The sequence below is a fragment of the Rhinichthys klamathensis genome, unplaced genomic scaffold (genome assembly GCF_029890125.1).
Source record: "Rhinichthys klamathensis goyatoka isolate OS25496 unplaced genomic scaffold, OSU_Roscu_1.1 h1tg000196l_1, whole genome shotgun sequence".
NCBI classification, from domain to species: Eukaryota; Metazoa; Chordata; class Actinopteri; order Cypriniformes; family Leuciscidae; genus Rhinichthys; species Rhinichthys klamathensis.
In genome coordinates this window covers 2,728,565-2,751,500 of record NW_026606722.1, presented here as the reverse complement: position 1 = coordinate 2,751,500, position 22,936 = coordinate 2,728,565, and the positions used below count along the sequence as shown (strand labels likewise).

General features: G+C 39.4%; 1 protein-coding gene across 2 annotated transcripts in view; it reads right to left on the bottom strand.

Moving 5' to 3' along the window:
• Positions 1-22,936, bottom strand: part of lpgat1 (lysophosphatidylglycerol acyltransferase 1) — a 36,543-nt gene that overhangs the window by 12,830 nt on the left and 777 nt on the right. Inside the window, exons 1-6 of one of the 2 annotated variants that reach the window (XM_056262679.1) lie at positions 22,254-22,335; positions 21,849-22,101; positions 8,309-8,427; positions 8,098-8,193; positions 7,259-7,535; positions 2,955-3,081 (exon numbers count right to left, since the gene is read on the bottom strand). In XM_056262679.1, coding sequence (XP_056118654.1) covers positions 2,955-3,081; positions 7,259-7,535; positions 8,098-8,193; positions 8,309-8,427; positions 21,849-22,086 — 857 coding nt within the window. In that variant the 5' untranslated portion in view covers positions 22,087-22,101; positions 22,254-22,335. Of the gene's footprint in view, positions 1-2,954; positions 3,082-7,258; positions 7,536-8,097; positions 8,194-8,308; positions 8,428-21,848; positions 22,102-22,253; positions 22,336-22,936 lie in introns of those variants that run through there. The other variant, XM_056262678.1, reaches the window with a different exon arrangement.

The window sequence follows — 22,936 nt, the reverse complement described above, 5'->3', positions numbered from 1 at the left end:
ATTCAGTATAAACTCGATGGTACAGTCAGCAATACGAGGATGCGCAGCGCTACAGCTTTTATGTAGGTTGCGTGCTGCGTTCATCCAATCAAAGACACTGACACCGCAAATATGAATGTTTACCCAGGGTTTAGGAATGTACAATATAAAACGTCATTAATTGTTAACCCTGGGTAAAATTATGATGGCGATGAACCACTATAGATTGAACACGTAATACGCATGTTGTGTTTTTGTCATTTACACAGAGACTTGCACTGTGAAACCCGTTTTCAAAAGTTTGCGTTTTCAGCCACCAAAACGCCGTTGTCGTGTAAACGAACGGCCGAAGCACACAAGTAAGCAATGAGGTACGAGAGGCTGTGCTGTATCGTGAATAAGTCACGGGTGAAGGGCAAAGCGGAGTGCCTGCAACCCCTTCAGCCGTGACTTATTCACGATACAGCACAGCCTCTCGTACCTCATTGCTTTTATAAAACGGTTCCCGCCCAATACAAATATTAAAGCCGAAAAATATGTATCTATGCAACTTTCATGAAATAAAATCACTCCTTACGCTGGAAAAAATAGTCCCTGACCGTAAACAGCAACAGAAGTTACATACATTATTTCGACGAATAGATGGCGGCAATGACTGTCTTAATGAGCGAGTCAGTCAGTACTAAAGACATTTACATTGAAAGGACTCAAACGTGTGATCACGGACAAGGAAGACGCAACTGACAAATGACTAGGGCACGGAAAAACCCTTTACTGTTAAAAGGACAAGATATCGCAGCGGACATTCAAACAGATTTTTTTATTATGAATATCGGACTGACCTGAAGGAAAATGCCATGTCTACTGTAAATGCAGGTACACTCGCTAACTCGATCTCTCACAATACGGTACTCTACTCTAGCTTTAATGAACAATATCAATGAGATCAAACATGTGTTTAAGTTGCTAAGAGTGGTTGCTAAGGGTGTTGTGTAGTGATACATAGAACCGCTGGGTGACGCAGTCATAGCCGTGTTTTATCATCAATAAAACTCAGTTAGCCGTGTCGGTGGAAAAGGGGTATCGGAGCATGAGACTGTAGTCTACGTTTTTGCCGTAATTTGACATAATTCTCTATGCAGGAAAAACCCAGAGAACCTAACATTGGATTAGATTCATTAGGATTGACAAAAAATTATTGCATGTAATCATACCTATTATGGAAATGTAGTAAGTCGTTATTCATTTATTCCATGAGTTAGTGTCCATTAACTGGGAGGTTATGTAGGAAACTCAGAAGGGAAGACCAGGAGACTCGGTTGTATCTTCAGCAGGGTGTTCTTTATTGAGAACACGAGCTGTTGGTGGCGGCGGTCATCAAGTCTAACTAAGGAAATTATACATTGTAGTTTATATAGATTTTAGGAGACAGTGCTTAGAAGTGGAGACAAAGCACCTGGGCGACAACCTTAAACACAGCATGCAAATTAAGTATCCAGTTATAGGAACCCGCCCCAGACTCTAGATTGTTACCAGTCAATATATAAAGTATAATTATTCAAAGAATGGGACAGGGGCTCCAAGAGCCATTAAAGTCCCCATGAATTCAAAATTGACCATACTTACCTTGTTTGCCTAAATTGATCGTTTTGTGGTGAACAGTTCATCCATGCAGGTCAATCCACACAAAAACATTTTTTGGCTTCGTAATCTTTAATCAAAATCTGAAAATTCCCGTCCCCTCTGCATTGGAGGACCTTCCTCTGATGACGTAGGTTTGACGGTTTAAGTGTCTGCTTAACATCCGTAACCACGCCCCTCCAACTGACAGACAGGCTCCCTGTGTGTTTGCGAGCATTGACAGCGTATGAAAGGAGAGATGCCGAGAAGGTGCATTTTTGGTTGTGGCACACACGGGTTAGTGAGTTACACGCAGGTTACTATCATAACGGTTAAGGTTGCAGCAGTAATAGCAAATAAAAATAGTTATATAATTCCAATTAGTGTTACCAATGGGACACATCGAGATGCCCACCACATTAGAACCCCTTCGCATGTAACGGCTCAAACATGTAAGGTCTGATTCCCCCCGTGACGAAATGATCCTCCGTGTGCTCCTGTTCTTCTTCATCTTCCTCCTCCTCCTGCTGCAGGAAGGGGACTGCTGGCGGTGTTTCAGGCGGCGAGTAATCCTCAACAACCGATTGTAAACTTGCCTTAAGATCTGCCTCCATTTCTGAATGAAACACCTACTTTTCTAGATCCAATCAGGTGCTAGTTGGAAAAAAAAGCCACGCCCACTATTTTGCCTAATTTAGTATTCCGTTTCTCTCGGAAATACATCACAGCACTGGAGAAAAGTCGTTTGCAACTTCCGGTTCACGGGAACTTTAAAGACAAAGGGGATTCTCAGTAATCTGACTCATTTGACTTACAGTAAAGGGTTAGGACTGGAACAGGACTGGCAGGAACCTATTGCTAAAATCTTTGCTTAACCGAATCATTCCTCTGTATTTAGCCTTTAAGGTAAAGATGACGACATCAACGTACTTCCCCTTAGTTTTTCATGTGATGTTAAGCAAGACGTAGGATCAGCAGATTCTTAAATTTGTAATCCCAGTTATAAGATAAAGAGTGTTCAAGGGTTATCAGGCTAATGGCACTATTTATTTCATTGTGTAGAACGAACTTTATTCATTTTTTTAACTGAACAGTCAAATGACATTGTGTTCACACATGCATTCGACACAGATTATATTTAACACCGTGTTACACTTTGTCCCAACCAGGCATGACGTTTCCAAGTAATTTAGCTGTCCACAATGAAAGCAAAAGTGTTGCACAACCACCACAATTACAGCCACTCGGAACATATTTGAGGTTTGAAATCCAGCAATGTGTCAGTGAGATTTTGGACCTTTGAGACTTTATTTACCACCAGATACGTTTATAGAATAGTATCTTATATGTCTTACCTGTAGTGTACGTGTGTGACTGTTGGATCTCTGTAACCAAAAATCCATGTCTGAATGTCCATGGGTCTTGCATTAGGGTAGGCTATGGTCATGTCTATTACCCACTGTAGTCCTTTAGCTTTGGTACCTGAAGGTGGGCAAACAGAGACAATTCACATCAAGAGGGAAATTAAAAAGCATTTACTTTTCCCATCCAAACACAATACTTAAAGCATTTGTATCATTTGAAATTGAGTTAAATTTTAGTTTCTTACAAAAAAAAAACCTCATATGGCTTCTAAAAACTGCGCTTTTGTTTTATGTAATGACATATGGGTGAAAAAATTATAACTTTTTCATTTTTTGGGGGGTACTATTCCAGAGGCGAACAGCACCGAGCTTAACAGGTTTGATAGTCATTGTACTGAACACAAGCTACAGCATTTCAAGCGGTGAGTGGATTCTAACTTGAACATCTGATTCGCCATTGCGTTCAAGAAATCAACAGATTGTCTGTGATTGGCTACATTGCTCAACGCTGCAAAACACGATGCACAGTAAATAGAAATCTTTGACGCTCTCCAGAGCACAAACACAAATATGCACTGGAGCTAGGGGTGTGCTGTGCGATATTGACAAAAAATGATATCTCGATATTTTATGGGATTTTCTCGATAATGATTAATAGACAATTTTGCTGAGGCCATCCTTAAAAATATTCTTGTTTGCCGTAACCCGACCGACCCTGTCGAATTAGGACCGACCCAATTATTATTATTTTTTCCCTTTTAGTCCGACCGACTTGCCGGTTGTAAACTTGCATTAAGATTTTTTTTTACTCTTCAAACAACTAATACAAATGCAATAAAATAATATAAATTATATTATAGTAAGTATTGTGAATATAAATTGCGTAGGCTACGTTCTTTCTTTTAAATAAAACCCTGTGGCGTCATCTATGATGATTATGTTTACACCATTGGTTTACGCATGTCACACTATGGCCTGTGCGTTCGCTTCGTTTCATTCACGGTCAATGGTTCGCGCTCGGTGATGATGGCTGCGGCGCGGCTGCTTGTGAAATACGTCTGTATGAGCCTACATTTAGTCGCTCATTATTCGAAATTCTTAATGGTCAAATAGGAGAATAGGGAATCGATGTTAACGGCCTTTTCTCGGAGCGCGTCCAGCTCGTCATGACATGCCCACCGCGAACGCGCGTCACACAGCAACTGCAGGCTCTGACAAACAAACACACATAAGTGTGGGAAGCCAAACACACCGAAAGGGGGACGAAACGGCGCGGTGTGTTACAGAGTTCGCGCTGCGCTGACTTGTAATCTGCGTGGCTCAATGGACCGAGCCGCGAGAGTCGCGACAGACTCGACAGCGCAGGGAGAAGTGTTTGCTTGCGCCAGCCAATGGTCAGAGCGGCGCGAATTAATCTCACCAGCGCCGCGCTGACCAATAAAACAGCACATCCCATACCAAAATGTACTAAATTGCACAAAAGAAAATCGACCATTCCATAATATGTCAGGACTATACTTAATAGGCCTATAGTTTCTACAATGCGCCTAGCCATTTGACCTCACTGATTTCCGTTAATAATAGCAGATGTTTATGGGTCAAATCTCTCACTCTCTCCCTGCAACTTTTTGTTACCCTCCTTTCCTGCCCCTAGACCAGAAAGGGGGCTTGTAACAGTATGGGTCAAATGTAAACGAATAGTGCAAAACGCGCTGTTTTATTGGCCGGCGCGGCGCTGGTGAGATTAGTCATTTTAATTTATTTGTTTCCCTCTGAAAATCCACTTTCATTGAAATCTAGTGGCTTCCTCTTTTTTTTTTTTTTTTTTTTTTTTTGCCTATTTTTTTTTCCAAATGAATGCAACTGGAATTAATGCAATGAATATGTTTTTTTGACAAAGATTTCAAATTGTTTGTGGTCTATAACCTGTATCAGAATGAGGTTCGCAATAGTGCGCCCGAAGGCATGGGTTGAAGACCCAGTCAGTGACGTCACCATATGTAAATTTGTTTAAATTCATACCGACGTAATCACCATGACCAAAATTATCCTTTTTTTTTTTTACATTGAATCTTGAAAAAAAAAAAATAGACCCTTTTTTTTTTTTTTGCTGTTACTGCAAACCAAAATATTTTTAAGGATGGCCTGAGTGTGTTTACTGTGTTGGTACTTTGGCAGGTTTAGGACTGTCGTGGACAGCCGACTGCTAAAGTTGTTGATATTCTTCATACTCTGTGTGGTGGTCAGTTCACAGCAGTGACAGAAATTATTTGTTCCAATAATGTTTCAATTGATTTTTACCCAATATGGGAATTTTTACCTTTATAAAGCCATTTTTTAGACCTAACTATATGCATGCATCATCTTTTGTGTCAATTTCATAAATTTAATCAAATTCAATTATAAAAATAAGACACAATACGGCTGTTACCAATCAAATGAAATCAGTATCAACAAAATTCATCTTTGCAATATTGAATATTGATATTTAAAATTATTTAAAACAAGAAAAGATACTTTAAATGTAAAATTGAAATCGCCAGCAAGTCACTGTTAGTGAGCAAATCATTGAGATTCAACCGATTCATTCAAACGGCTGATTCATTCAAGCAAAGAAGCATTTGACTATCTTAATCTATCCTAGTCAACTGATTCGTTCAAAAAGCTGAGTATTTGTTTGAGCATTCAACAGTATACATGCATGTTTGACTACTTATTATATGTGTATGCAAGTGTTTCATATATGTGTGCGTGAATGAAGTTTGATTTAAGCCCTAGACGGCGCCTCAAATATTATCGTCTTTTCGCGTGAAATATAACCAAACTGTAGAGCGCTTCAGCCTCAATGCCATGTTTGCTGCGTTCTGAACCAAAACAACGCAGCGCGTGTGTGAAGTCATGACACATTTGCAACGAGCGGAACCGATGAGCGGAACCGATAAGCGGAATCGTTAAGCAGGCATACTAACGGTTCTAAGGAATTGGTTCACTGGGCACCGGTCTGAAGAAGAACCGGTTCTCGGGTTCCCATCCCTACATTCCACTATAACTGGTGCATTTACATAATGTCATCGATTACGCCAATGTGTCATTTTGGCCCTAGCAGAAACCATACTACAGATATTACTCATTGCAGTTTTAAAAAAGGCAAAGGACGAACTGCCATTTGGTCATTTATACACGGATCATGGGAAATATAGTGGAAGAGCCATATTAGGGCTGTCAAAATTGCTCAAAAATGACGTTCGAATATTCCCTCTAAAAAATACCCATATATTTGAACTATTCGAATATCTGGTTGCGCATTTTGTCAATGACGCGCATTACGTCAATAACAGGACAAATTAATACAAAGAGACACAACTACTTGTACAGGTAGTTTATTTAAGTTTAAACATATTTGACAACGTATTAACTTACACAAAACCAAGTAAATCAACTAATGGCCAAGACCGCAGACCTTACTCTCGCTCACATTCGCAGGCTCTCTCTCTCTCTCTCTCTCTCTCTCTCTCTCTCTCTCTCTCTCTCTCTCTCTCTCTCTCTCTCTCTCTCTCTCTCTCTCTCTCTCTCTCTCTCTCTCTCTCTCTCTCTCTCTCTCTCTCTCTCTCTCTCTCTCTCTCTCTCTCTCTATAACGGTTTAAATGAACAATAAACAAATGTTGAGTGCTTGGATCAAGAGTTTTGTGCAAGCAATTTAAGGTCGCGACTCTTGTCCTAAATATAGCAGGCTTCATTCGGTGATTGAAACAAATATTATTAACATTAATTGAAGTTTTACAGTATATAGAACCGACATTGAACGCTCCGAGCGAGCTGTGCTGTGGTAAACTGCTGCTAGCCTGCTACTATGGCTATTTTTCGAGAATTCGAGGGCGTCTGGCCACGCCCCCTTGGCGGGCTCTGACGTGTCTGATACAATGCTAGCTCATTGGCGCACACGTTGGAGGCGCCCGTGCCATTGGATGTGCAGTTGACGCAGCACAGCCAATGGGTGAGCCAGACACTCACTATGTGCTATCTGTCTCTGCAGCTGGAAAATGCGTTTTACATTTTAAGCTTCAGAATGTTGCCACTCGCAAAGCAGACAGCCGCGCCTCTGCTACCGCGGGCGTATTTTTCCACATGATTCGAATATTAATTTTCACCTTCGAATTTCTGTTTTTTAAAACTATTCGAATATATATTCGAATTTAGAATATTCGTTGACAGCCCTAAGCCATATCTGTTTAAACTTAAAAAAAGTAAATAAAATACATAAAACAAGGTTATGGATAAGAGATTGTGTTCCTTACTTTGAACTGGTGGACTTCCTTCTGTTCCCAAGATGCCGTTTTCCTGCTGGGGTCCTAAGTTCTTCAGGATAATCTGTGTGGCCCCCAGCCGTGGCAGTGTTACGTGAGTCAAGTAGGGCAAGTCATTCTTTTTGGCAAAGGACTGGCTTGTCTCTCGTCTCTTTCTCAGGAAGCCGCCCTCAGGAAACAGCACAATCCACTTCCTGTCTCTGCTGTAGTAATACTTGTCTAGGTGATCCTTCAGGTAAATTAGCTGCTTTTCTCGATATGCTTTGCCCTGTTGGTAATGCACAAGACTTGTCAATTTTGACTAAATCTCCCCTTGCACTAACAGCCATTTAGTTTGTTAGCCCCATGTACAGAGTACAGAGAGTGCAGACAAAAGACCTAGCTAGGGTTGTCAGATATTGATAGACAACAGCCTTAGTGTTAATAAAGGAAGCACCTCTTGTGCTTCCTGTTTATTACACATTCACAACCTGATTAAGAGTTTAGTTTTTCACACTGCTAAGTACACTGCAAAGGTTCTAGATTGACAACCGTATTCAAATGCAGTTGAATCAGAAACTGCAATGATTGACAGTGATAACCAACAGACAAGACAAAACGGTAAAATATATTTTTTTTAAAGTACCTAATTCAACAGTTTTTGCTGTGGTTCTGAATTTGGTACAGAGAGCAGCAATTCCTTTCTGGTATTGGTACAGACTACTGAAAATTTGGTACCATGACAACCCTAGAGCCAACTAAAAATTACAATAATCAACTCATATCAACTTTATCCATGTCCATTTATGATATAAAACATCCATATTAACTTTTAAGGGAACAGGTCTTACCTGCCTGATGAAGAAATCACCATGAATCAGGGACACAACCCCAAAATTTGTATACTTAAAAACATGGTCCATCAACCACATCATCTTTCGTACAACCTGGATAAGAACATTATGATTAGTTTTGTTGCCTGATTAAAATCTGGAACATTTTCAGTGCGACAAACCTTAAATATAACAGTACTAAGCCTAAACCGACCAGAGGTGTGCTTACCGTGCCCTTGTCCTGCAAGCACATCATTAGGGTGCACACGTCTCCTGTGGCTTGATGGTTGACTATGACCATGGCTTCATCTTCAGTCATTGGTCTCACATCGTCACCCCATTCTGTCACTAAAAAAAACAGACACATTACTCAAGATTGTCAGCAAACCTTGAGTGTTACTGAAAAAGAATATCTAAAACATTCATACACGTTATTGATATATATATGAAGTAATCAAAAGTTGTGGTCAGTTCGATTTTTTTTTTTATGTTTTGAAACAACAAGTCTTTTATACTCACCAATAGAGTAGCACGATTAATCGTTAAAAGATCTCGATGCAAACACCCACACAATCTCATTTCTAAACTATGTCTATTAAACCTTTGACAAAATCACACCGGAAATTTAAACATTTAAATCTGAGTTTGTGCAGCCGCAGACCCAGAGAAAGCGGTTAAGGCTATCCATTGAAACAGCTTCACAAACACTGTACCGTATTTCCATGTTACAAATATTCACATCATCACAGAAGTACTGGGATAAAAGTTTATAGTTTGGATATAAACACGGATGTCTAAGGAAGACTGATTATCATCAATGTTGAAAACAGTTGTGCTGCTTAATATTTTTGTGGAAACCGTGATACTTTTTTTCAGAAATTCAAAAGAACAGCATTCATTTAAAATTGGTAATAAAAAAAGCACATACGTGCTAAAAAAAAAAAAAACTTGTATTGACCCCCCAAAACTTGTTATACAATTATATAAAAATATATAATTTTAATTTTCACATTTATTTATTTATAATATTCAATCATATGTACAATCAAAGTTATTAAATTAAAGAATTTAAATGTGTGTTTATTGTAGTGTATAGGCCTATATATCCCAAAAAAATAAGTCAACGTCACATTATAAAGGAAAGCTATACAAGTTAATGAAGACACAAGATGCACTTTGTTACTGTGTTCCTCTCCTCCACTACAGTTTTGTACTATGCCCTCGACGGCGGGTTTAAAACAACCCTGAGAAACCCAGCGGATCTCTCCGAGAGGTCATGCTGAGTCTTGGCACGGCTGACGCTCTCTGCTGTTAACAGCAAGTCAAAGATCACGAACAAAATAAGTCATTACAGCAGCTCCGCCGTATCAAGCTCAGGGGTTGAGGGCACCTGACACGACAAGTTACGGGGCACCCATGTTTGCTAAAAGATACAACCAGGCCTTCTATCAACACAGAGTATTTTCTTACAGACTTCAGGACATGCGGGCTGGTACGATTTCACACTGGGACATTGTAGATCACAAAACAACTCTAAGAATGATCACAGACTCTTTCTACGAGGAAACCAGATATCAAACATTTAAAAAAAAGTGAAAAAAATTTGAATAATTTATATTTCTTGCTCATAAACACATTGTTTTTTTCCGTGTTTTTAAGCTGCGTATGATTTTCACAGATGACTGATTTGTGCTGTGTTTTGTCCCAAAGACTGTTATAAGGGCTTATATAATTTTAAGTGATATTATTATTATTAATTTTTAATAGTTTTGTTTTTAGTGTTATTAGTGAAACAAAAATCGGCACACTGATGCTCCCAAAAATATTTACTTATTTTTTATAGAAAAAAAAAATAAAATTCAGTTCAGTTGGACAACGGACACTACAATTATAAACTGAAGTTGAGGGGTGGATGATGTCCTGACCATCATGACTCACAAGATTGCATATATCACTGTTTTACAACATCATCATGTCGTCCAATGAGAGAAATAAAGAGATTGTGCTATCCATTAGACAATATCGTCTGGCATTTATTAACGCTTACCACTTCAAGCCAACAGTGATTACACCAACAAGCCGCTTGCTACTTCCACAAGACACAGCAAATGCCATTTAGGAGAAAAGCTTGGACCTTAGACAGATCACACGAGCCGCATCATCAGGCCCCTCATAATTTCATTTGCAACCAGTTAGTACAAGACCCAGATGAACAAAGACAAAACAACGACATTGCTGTGCAGTCTATTCAACAAAGCGGGGTGGGATGTGATGATCCGGTTTGACTGTAATTATCTCACATCAGCAAAACAACTTTGATGCAAATCTGCATTTCTGAGAATAATATAAAACATCCCTCCCGGGTTTTTTTTTTTGTGCATGTAATACAGGAGCTTGGTCATGGAGATGGGGGAAAACTCATGCAAACACAATGCAAAGAGCTTTTCTTTCCTTGTTAACTTTGGAATCATCAATAGTGTACGAAAAATAGGACAGAACAAAAGGGAAAAAATCATTTGGACAATAATTAAAATTCAGAAGGAGAACTTCAGTTTTATAATGTGGCCGCCATCACCCCCCATTTATTTAATCTTATCTTGCTCGCTATTTGCGGGTGTCATTTCAAATCAGAAAATGTCAAACCAAAAATCACAGTAGTGGCTAGTTTGACTGCAACTTTTATTTGGTTGCTGTACTATAGGGGTGTGCGATATCACGGTTTTTGATCGTGGACGATTAAAATGTCTCCACGATCTGCTTTTGAAGAAATATCGTAGTATCGTGCATTTTATCAGTTGCAGTTCTGGCGCCGAGCTCCGTCTCAACATACAACAAATGTTAACGCAGAGGAACGGGACACTGTCGTTCACAGAAGTTCATTATTTGCATTTGCTTTAAAGCCTTGCTGGTTAAACATGTAATTCACGTGCTGATGCGCTGTTCTGACGTGTGCTTTCTGAGCGCATACACCCGAAGCACACGGGCACTGAAAGCCTGTCTAACAGCGTCTGTTTACTGGACTACGTTACAAGTTATCTTTCGAGTCTTATTGCGCTAATATTGTCAAATACACACAAGGTTTACATAAACAAAGTTGGTTATGTCTAAAGTGAAAGCAAACAGGAAAAAAATAGAGAAAATCGGCTTGTCAAATGCGTGTATTAGACGCGTCGCGTGCAGCTCTTAAAGCGACAGTAGCCAGTTAGTAAACAAGCTGCCTCTTGTCCTTAAAGAGATAGTTCACCCAAAAATAAAAATTCTGTCATTATTTACTCACTCTAATGTTGTTCCAAACCTGTATTAATTTCTTTCTTCTGTTGAAAATAAAAGTTATTTGGAAGAATGTGGCTAACCAAACAGTTGCTGGTCCCCATTGACTTCCATAGTAGGAAAACATATACAAACATATACTATGGAAGTCACTGGAGTACAGCAACTGTTTGGTTAGCCACATTCTTCCAAATAACTTTTATTTTCAACAGAAGAAAGAAACTTATTCGGGTTTAAAACAACTTGAGAGGGTAAATGATGGCAATTAAAATGTTTGGGAGAACTATCCCTTTAATGTTAATAAAACAACAAAACACAAAGAGGAAATCACTTACTGCTCTTGACTGAGAACTTTAGTAGTAGCTTTAATAATAATCAATGTATAATTTATACAGTGAAGTCTATGTTGTGTTTTATTTTCGTATTTGTTCATTTAGCCTAATTACTTTCTTCAATGCTACTGTTAAATACCCCTACTGTAGCTGAAAAAATAAAGCACTGTTTATTTCATTTGTATATTAAGTTGTGTATGCTTAATGTGTATCTTTGTTCCTAATTCTTAAATAATGATAAAGATTTTTATCTTCGCCACTTTGGCCTAAATGTCTGCCATTCTTTTTTCTTACCTATAAGGCCTTTTTTTTAAATAGGGACATTAGTTTGGCTGTAATGCTCAGTCACTTGCAAAATAGTAAAACCAACATGAAAAAGAATCGTGATAAAATCGTTAATCGTGATTTTCCTGAAAAAAATCGTGATATGATATTTTTGCCATATCGCCCACCCCTACTGTACTATTGGTTTCTAGTATGAGTTCCAGCTCAACTTCTGTATCGAACTGGTGATTCCCGGTCTCCATTCCAACTGGTGGATGTGAATCGCGCCGCTGCTCATTTGCATCAAGCTGCTCAACTCTGTCACATCACCAACAGTCACTGTCACTCATGTCACTAGAAATTGGTAACTCCCATAGACAATAAATGACTTTAGGTTGTTTTGTCGCTGCTAATCATTATGTGAATGCCACGTCAAGGAATAGAGAATTGCACATTCCATCATTATTTACTGAACACAGAACACAATTTTTCATTCCACTGCGCTATTTTTCCATATAAACATGCGCTAGACCAGTGGTTCTCACCTCTGGCTCTTGAAGTCCACTTTCCTGCAGAATTCAGCTCCAATTAAGGGTCTCTGATCAGGGTTTTTGGGGCCGATCACCAATTACCGAACACTGGAAGCAGTATTGGCCGATACAGATCACCGAAATAAATAATACTACATGATAAATACAAGGCTTCAAAAAGATTTCTCTCTTTAGAGAGAAATCAACCTTACATACGGATTACATAATCAGAATGTTTTTTTTTTTTCAATTTGAATTGGCTCGTTTAAAAGTAGACGATTCAAGCTTTCTATGGATATATTTCTCATGTCTGTGAGGCAAGTAGCCCATACGCTGAGTTTCAACAAAGACATAGTGACGGCAAAGCATCTGGTTTGTTTCCTTTATTTTACAAAAGCAAAGTTGTGTTGTTATTGTGAGTTTACACAAATAAAAGTAGAGTTTCGAATTATGTATTACTCTTATCTGTACCAAACAAAGCCTCCACACAAACATTTTGATATGCAGCTAATAATAGCGCACATTTATCTAGGTTAACGTTAGAGAGAGTGGCCAAGTTACTTGCATGTTTCAAACGATAAGCCATATTTGAAGTCGATGGATAATAGGCAAAAGTTGGGATTCCTGCCCGGCACACTGTAATTACCACAAGGACGCGCCTTTAACGATCTGTCCCTCTCTACAATTTTGGTTGACTTAAGGCCAATTTATACTTCTGCGTCGAGTGTACGCCGTAGTGTACGGCGTAGGCTACGCACGTAGGCAACGCCGTCATGAGCATTTATACTTCTGCGTTTAGGTCTGCGTTGCTCTGCAGTACAGCGCCGAAACGCTAGTTGGCGGCGGAGGGTTTTAATGTTCCACTGTGTTTAGATTCCTCGCGGCAAGAAGAAGAAGATTCCTCGCGGCTGTTTTGAGTTTAGGTTACTACAAGCAATGGCGACTGAAAGAGAGCAGATCATGTTGGAGTTGGAGCTTATCGAGGTGGAAAAGGTAAATTTTTAGTTTTTTTAACAGTTTCGCTGTACTTAGAATTTAAAAATGGCGGGCGGTGCAGAAGAACACGCCGGAAATGCATAGGAGGAAACGCGATGCTACCAAGCCGACCAATCACAGATCTTGCGGTCCGCGTCGTCGCGACGTGTAGTTACATTTTTGAGGAGGTGCGCGTCAGGTTACGGCGAAGGGTACGGCGAAGGGTACGGCGTATGGTACGCGTCTGTGCGTATGCTACGCCGTACCTACTGCGCGGACCCGACGCAGAAGTATAAATTGGCCTTTAGCCTCTTCTCACCGACTAAGGGTTTAGTCGACTATTAGGGGGCAGCCCTAGAAAATGGACCTTGAGGGCCAAAGTTGAGAACCCCTGCGCTAGACGGATGAGTTTGACTGCTGCGCTCACGTCTTTTGCAGCATCTCACACATAAAGCGTTCGAAAACTGCGGCGCTCCAGTTAAAAGAAGTTCAACTTAAATTTCCAGACCATGCGTTTATCATTCCAGTTCCCATGCGTCTCTTTTAAATGCAAAAAAGCGTTCTGTGCGAACGCCCCTTAACGTTGTAATCCATTTTTTTGTGGAACACAAAAGGAGAACTGGATCGTAAACTCAGCGAGTCGAACTTGAGAACCAGATCACTGAGTGAACCATTCTTCTGATCCAGTTGGAAGGGTTCATGATTCGAACCGAATCAGTGGAACCCATTAACTCGCAATGTGCTCAGTTTGATCAGTTCCTCATATACATCTGAAAACATTGAACAGATCTGTTCTTTGTGCCGCCTTGTTCAGGAAGACGACAAACATTTGACCTCTGCCACACATAGTTATCTTCACCTGCATCATCAGGTCAGCCTCTTATCAGTGTACAGGGAGGCAGCTCGTGTAAAATCCTAACCAGGTGAAAATTACGACAAACGACTTTGACCTTGACTGACAGATACAATCATTGTACCTTTTTTTTATTGTGAATACTTTAAATACTCCTTATAGGACACCAGGACAGCCTCTAAACTGAAGACACCGTCCATATGACTCGCAGCTCATTTACACATGAGCAGGTATTCAATAGGAAAACACAATTAATAATTTAACATTCTACCATGTTGCTTTCCAGACATTGCTCATCCCAATTTGTGAGCATTTAGCACACAGCTTAGCGTAATCCAAAACTGTATGCTATAGGCCTACTCAAGCTGTTCCTGTGAGAAGACGAATGAAAATAGAACTGAGGTTTTGATTTAGTGTGCTCTTCTACCAGATTCAACTTAGTATAGGTGAAGAATACACAAAGCACACCAAACGTGACAATGCAGAATTAAGGAATGTCTTAAATTTGTTCACACAAAAAATGACACACAAAAAGAAAACTCCATCTGTAAATGTGAAAGGGAAGCTTGTCTAACCATGACTTAAGCAGGGCCTGAATTTCGTTTTGGAAAATGGGGGGGAAATCCCCCCTTAGATGATTCTCATGGGGGGGATTTTTTTGTTTGAGGGGGAGAAAGGGAAAAGCATTTTTTCCAAACAAAATTACATTTATCTTGCCTAAATGTTTGCGCTCATTGCATTTTTACAATGGGGTTGTAAATTTACACAACACAAGGAAGCTTGATTTAAATTGTTTAATTAAATTGAAAAAAGTATTACAAATAAATACAATAGAATAAAGATACAAATAAAGACAAATAAAGAGAAAAGTTTTTGAATAGGTCTAACACTAGTACAGAAACTGAATAAAGTAATCAAATGGAAAATAACACTGGGTAGTATTTTAGTCCTGAATAAATTAAATACATAGGCTATTAATCCTGATTCCTTTAACTTAAAGCTATCTTTTGTTGTTTTGACAACAAAATTAATGACACACACATATGGCTGCCGTCACTTTAAGAGCTAGTGCACGGATCCTGTATACTGGCATGCGTTTTATCCTTATTAAAGACAAAAGCGACTATGTTTAGAGTATACTCACGAAGACCGCAATATAATCCGCGAAAAATAACTTTTGTTACTGGCCAGCTGTTTTTGAGGCAGACTTTCTATGAATGTGCACATAGAAAATAATCTCTCAGAGAGCGCGCGAGCACTGATTAGTTTAAAATCGCTTGAATGTTTAAACTGGTAAGACTTAAAAAAACGCGCAAATGGTAAACTTCAGTCACGATGCACTGCTGGCCCGATTGTGCAAGTGAATATTCCGTCATGTCCCGACTCCTAAACGCGAGTGTGTATTATCACCGCAGCGCTTGATGCCTGCCTTGCACAACACATTATGAGAGACGAGAAAGAAGCGGCACCGCTGAACACTCGCGCTGTTTGTGAAATTGCGTCTGGCAGATAGTTGTTAAAATAATGATTTGATTTTATAATCTGTGTGGATTACGATTGCGGGAATTTCCCGCATTATAAATGGGAGACCTGCGGGAATGATTAGAATTATGCGCAATACCCACAATACTGCGCCGAAATTCGAGCCCTGCTTAAGTTAACTTTTCATCATCAAACAAACAAACAATTTGCCAATTCAAATAAGCAACTATTTGAACAACTTACTTGTTTTTCAAAATACCAGTACTACAAAATTCCAGATTTAAACTTCCATTACAAAAACAATGGTATAGTGGGCATGTTTGATTCATTTCTGTGAATATTAATAAATACATATACATAGATCCTATATATATGCACTTTATCTCATAAAATCTCTCCACGTATAATAAAATTCCTTAAAATCATTTTAGATTAAGATTACAGCCTATTAACTGTGTTTCACTGCTGAATGTTACATTAACAACCTTTATTTGTTATCTTGTAAAAGGCTGACGAACGGTCTTATCTATCTTCATGACAGGCTGATTGTCCCAGCCCTTGCGCCTCCATCTCATGGTCCACATAATCAGTCTAGAGCTTTCTTTACAATTAACACTCATGCTACTCTTAGTACCAGCGTGCAACAAAATGAAATTAGCCGTGAAATGCCCGCGAGTAAGCAGGAGGCGAATCAACTCACCTCGATCCAACCTGTCCATAATTCAAACTGGCTTTACAAGGAAACCTAAAAATCTCTTTCTACTGGAAATAGTCAAATTAAAGTCAATACGTGTATCACACTACACATGAAGCAATGCATGCCACTTCCAGTCTGTGATGAATGATAATGTGGATTCATTAAGAGGGATATGAGGTAAACAAAGACATCCCATAAGATTCCTACCATATAATACTGTCCAAATACACTATAAGGCGGCAAAAAAAATTATAATAGCTTAATCAAACTTGTCACCCAAAGGAAATAATGAAATCGATCCAAACTACGGAAACCCAACAGTGTGAGTGAGAGTCAATAAAGATGAAAAACAGTCAATAGATCTCCACTCAGCAGTCAAATTTGGGCACCACAAGGAGACTCTGACTGAAGTCTAGTGCCCTGCATGGCTCACTTGAAGATACACTGTCAGGCAGTGACAACTGACAATTTAGATGCCTAGTCCAACTCTGAATAACCTTATTAAAAAGGTCAGGAACTCTTAAAAAATATTATAACAGCAATCAAAATAACAGTTCTTTATTGGCATTAATGGTTCCATGAAGAACCTTTAGCCAGTACACACTAGGGCAGTGTTTCCCAACCCTTTTTTTTTTTTTTGCCACGGCACAGTAATTTATTTAACTTTGCATTGCAAACAAGCAAAGATCTCCATACTGCATGTAGCACTTCATTCACGATAGAGGTGGGTGGAGCTATGAGGTTTGACTGACAGTTTGAAGAGCCAATGGAGATACGCGGTTTAGTCACAAGCTCTTTTAAATGCTTTTCATTGGTTACATTTTTGTAAAACCCTCATACAGAGGTAAAGGATGACCAATAATATTGATTTTTACAAATAAAACAAAACAAAAATGATGAAATACGAGATGTCTGCCTGACAGCGACAATATATTATTTTTTGTAGAATTTATTATATATATATTTTTGAATTTGATCATTTTCCACAGCACACCTGACAACCAGTCACGGGGTGCAACGGTTCTAAATAAATATATATATTTTTTAAATCAACCGTACCATTCTCCAACCACGGTTCGGCATGCACTTGCACCGTGGTTCATCTTAAATCTGACAACACATTTATAAAATGGTTTGTTGAAAACTAAGCATAAAACAGACACACAGAGTTCGGCTAATGTATGTTTCTGTCGACGGATACACGTTCTGCCTTCCAAATACGTTACAACAGCGATGATCAAAAACGTGGACAAAACAGACACTCTTTGTAAACTTTGTTCAATAGGAGTACCGTATGCTCTAATACCACCAGTGATTTATCAGCAGCCGAGTGCAGGTGAGACTTGAAAACACGTTACTATCTGTGTTTAAACTAAACTCATTTAAGCCTTGCCAATTTAAACATTCAAGCGCAGGACGCAAAAGAGAACTTGCACGTGAACTGTAAGAAGATTGGTGTGTGCTGTGCACTCAGCCAAAACACACACGCCGAAAGCCGCATCTCAGAGAACGAGAAAATATTGAGTTCTCTTTCAAATCTTGCGCTTGAACGGACAAATTCACACAGAAATTATGTCAACTTGCCCATCTTGGCGAGTATCCTAGCAAACATAGTCGGTTTCGTCTTAAGTGAACGTAAACGGTCAAGAAAGACATGTATTAGTATCAGTGTTTTGGATCCGTGCATTATATCTTAAAGTGACAGGAGAGTAATATTCCTGCTGTCTTTGTTTAATGTTAACCAAACAACAAAACACAAGGAAATCACTCGCTGCTCTTGACTCAACAGCTTTTGTAACTTTAATAATGATCAATCTTTATTTAATTTATACAGTGACGATTATAAGCAATGTTATTTTACATTTGATTACTTTATTCAGCAACTAGGCCTACTTCTGAGAACCGCTCCCAAACATTAGATTTAGCAGCCTGACCTTTTTTTTTTTCTTTTAATCATGTAAATTCCCGACCTCAATTTCTCCCGCACCTCGTCTTCCATCTTCACTTTTATTTCTCCGTTGTTGTTGTTGTGGCTGGCGGCGGGAGCTGCTTGGCGCGCCGCTTTCGTGACATGTCACGTTACGCCAAAGGTTTGGGAACCTCACGCAAGTTACGTTACTACGGCATTCGTATTCAAATAACCTAATAAAATATGAAAATAGATATTCCCAAATATTTAATATAGGCTGGAAATTGCAAGCAACATACATGGATTTAAAAAAAAAAAAAAAAACTAATGACCCGCCCCAACCCGCCCCGCAAATAAAGTGACAGTTTCTTTACCCGCCCCAACCCGACCCGCGGGTTACCCGCGGGGTCCGAGTCGACCCGCGCATCACTAACGCGCAGGGATCTATACTATAGCGCGTGATACATTTTGAATTTAGTTGGCGCAATGGCGGAGAGTAAAGATGTCCATAAAAGGCAGAGAATGTCTAAAGTTTGGGATCATTATGCATACTTAAAAAGGAAGAGAACAAGGTGCAATGTGTCTACTGCAAAGTAGACCTGGCATAGGCTACCACAACAGTACGACTTCAATGATTCAGCATCTGAACCGAAAACATCCACTTCCACTCCATGCTGTTTCACCAAGCGTCGCTAAAACAAGGTAAACTAATGGTGTTCACACCGAACGCGGATAGAGCGTCAAATACGCGTTTGAAAAATTGCAATAAATAGGCTTAGTTTTGGAGCCAAATGTTGGAGTTGGAATAAATACCAGTTTTTTTTTTTTTTTTGGATAAATAAAAGCCAAATGCTTGATCATTTTACAGCCACATCATTTTCGTTATGCATTATTTGTTTTGGTTGTTTAAAAACACAAAAAATGTTTTATCCAATTACTCGATTAATCGATCAAGTGCTCGATTAATCGATTACAAAAAGAATCGGTAGCTGCAGCCCTAATGTGGTTGTCACTACCTGTATTTTTCAGGGGATGATTGGGTTGTAGAATGTGGTTATCGCTCTTGTAAATTACTGTACTCTGTGTACCGAACAGTAGTGATGCGCGGGTCGTCTCATAACCCGCGGGTCGGGTTGGGGTGGGAAAGAAATTGTCGCTTTATTTGCAGGGCGGGTTATTAAAAGCAAAATAAATAAAAAAATCAATGTACACTCACCTAAAGGATTATTAGGAACACCATACTAATACTGTGTTTGACCCCCTTTCGCCTTCAGAACTGCCTTAATTCTACGTGGCATTGATTCAACAAGGTGCTGAAAGCATTCTTTAGAAATGTTGGCCCATATTGATAGGATAGCATCTTGCAGTTGATGGAGATTTGTCGGCTGCACATCCAGGGCACGAAGCTCCCGTTCCACCACATCCCAAAGATGCTCAATTGGGTTGAGATCTGGTGACTGTGGGGGCCATTTTAGTACAGTGAACTCATTGTCATGTTCAAGAAACCAATTTGAAATGATTCGAGCTTTGTGACATGGTGCATTATCCTGCTGGAAGTAGCCATCAGAGGATGGGTACATAGAGGACATAAAGGGATGGACATGGTCAGAAACAATGCTCAGGTAGGCCGTGGCATTTAAACGATGCCCAATTGGCACTAAGGGGCCTAAAGTGTGCCAAGAAAACATCCCTCACACCATTACACCACCACCACCAGCCTGCACAGTGGTAACAAGGCATGATGGTTCCATGTTCTCATTCTGTTTAAGCCAAATTCTGACTCTACCATCTGAATGTCTCAACAGAAATCGAGACTCATCAGACCAGGCAACATTTTTCCAGTCTTCAACTGTCCAATTTTGGTGAGCTCTTGCAAATTGTAGCCTCTTTTTCCTATTTGTAGTGGAGATGAGTGGTACCCGGTGGGGTCTTCTGCTGTTGTAGCCCATCCGCCTCAAGGTTGTGCGTGTTGTGGCTTCACAAATGCTTTGCTGCATACCTCGGTTGTAACGAGTGGTTATTTCAGTCAAAGTTGCTCTTCTATCAGCTTGAATCAGTCGGCCCATTCTCCTCTGACCTCTAGCATCAACAAGGCATTTTCGCCCACAGGACTGCCGCATACTGGATGTTTTTCCCTTTTCACACCATTCTTTGTAAACCCTAGAAATGGTTGTGCGTGAAAATCCCAGTAACTGAGCAGATTGTGAAATACTCAGACCGGCCCATCTGGCACCAACAACCATGCCACGCTCAAAATTGCTTAAATCACCTTTCTTTCCCATTCTGACATTCAGTTTGGAGTTCAGGAGATTGTCTTGACCAGGACCACACCCCTAAATGCATTGAAGCAACTGCCATGTGATTGGTTGATTAGATAATTGCTTTAATGAGAAATTGAACAGGTGTTCCTAATAATCCTTTAGGTGAGTGTATGTTGCGTGCAATTTCCAGCCTATATTAAATATTTGGGAATATCTATTTTCATATTTTATTAGGTTCTTTGATAAGGTTACAATACGAAAGCCGTAGCAACGTAACTTGTGTGGTTTCCCCAAACCTTTGGCGTCACGTGACACGTCACGAAAGCGGTGCGCAAAGCAGCTCTCGCCGCCAGCCACGACAACAAGAACGGAGAAATAAAAGTGAAGATGGAAGACGAGGTGCGGGAGAAATTGAGGTCGGGAATTTACATAATTAAAAGAAAAAAAAGGTCAGGCTGCTAAATGTAATGTTCGGGACCGGTTCTCCGAAATAGTTGCAGCAGGAGACAGCATCGGCTACGTGAAGTGCATATACATATAAATATACAAACAGGAGAGCCACAAAACGGGCACTTCCAGCATGTCAAGACATATTTGTGGGGGGTCTAAGAAATAAAAAATGGTTTAGCCTATTAGATGAATACAAACGCTGCTTTGTAAATGTTGTAAATGTTTATTATTATCTTATTAATATGACGTGATTTATAGTTCATATTCATAATCGTCTGTTGTTGCCAGTTTACAGGGCGATGTTTCCAAGCACTTTCAGGTTGAAATAAAGGCTGTTTTCATTTACATTACAATGCCTAGTATGTCTATTTAACGGTCGCGGGCCGGGTTGTAAAAATAGATACAGTGGTGCGGGGCGGGCCAAATAATTTCATAAAAGCGTGACCCATCACTACCGAACAGGATTAACACAAAAAGGTGAATTGACAACCGACTTTAGTTGCAGTGTGTACATGGTCTTTAACATTCATAGAACCTTTACATTCCACAAAAGGTTCTTTATAGTGGAACAAAGTGATTTGAATTGTTAAAATCTTCAAACTAAGAAAAAATGTATTATTTGATGAATTGATCGCTGAAAGGTACTTTGAGGAACCCAAAACGGTTATTCTATGGCATCACTGCGAAAAAGCTACTTTTGGAACATTTATTTTTAAGAGTGAAATAGAGGAAAAAGCTGGTCTTACCTGTGTAACCTGCAAACCAGCCCCAAGACGCCACCATTGCCAGTAACCACCTGAACATGAGCCCTTCAATGTACCAGAACGTGTGGGCATCCAGAACTCTTAAAGGCTGCAGGACTATCAGGTAGAGGCAGTAGGACGGGATCGCAACACAGTTATTGACAAACATAAAGGTGAAACGGAGCAGCGACTTCATTAAGATCCAGAACAATTTGCGGGCCGCGTCCAGATGGGGAGCCATACTTTACTGTCCTGCCTGGGAAAAAAGAAAGTAAAAAGAACATCAAAGCAAATTATATCTCAACACTTTAGCAATGCCTGAGGCTGATGTATGTTTAAATCAAGGTAGTCAACTCAAGACGTGGAGGAGACTGAAGTATGTAAACAATGTATAGAGACGTGGCTTACTTGCTTATGTGAAGTGAACTGATTTACTAACACACATCCAGTAACCTCAGATATAAATGTGCCGGTTCATACTGACACCCTTTACGCCAGTTAGACTTTGATATCTGTGTATCATGTAAAACAAACAAAGAAAATCTTTGGTTCAAATTAAATAGAGTCTTTCCTGATAAGCATGTTGAGGAGGAGCCACTTCAAGTTAACCAAAGTGACAAGATCATGCTTAATGCTACATTTCTCCTAAGTGTATATGTGTCATAAAAATGAACCAGTACAAAATAATAATTAATAAGAATGACGGTGACTTTATTCAAAACATGAGAAAGATTTCCAATCACAATAAACGAAGATAACGTTTGATAGCGCAAACATGACCTGTGTCAGTTTAACACACTTCATCTCAGTTATTGTCGTTTGAATCCCTTTTATTAATCTGTTTTAAGGTTAATTAGAATAAAAATCCTCCGAATGAAGGTTAAATCTTTAAAATGTGTTGTTGAACAGAGCGCTAACGCGGCTAACATGATAACGTTACAGTTTTGACTGCTGCTTTAATAACAGCACTGCAGAATTAATTCCGAAACATGTATATTTTCTAACAACTCAAATGTAGACACGTAAATTAATGAATAAAACACGATAATATATACAATACCTAATGCTAAATAAAGCATAAAGTGTATCTG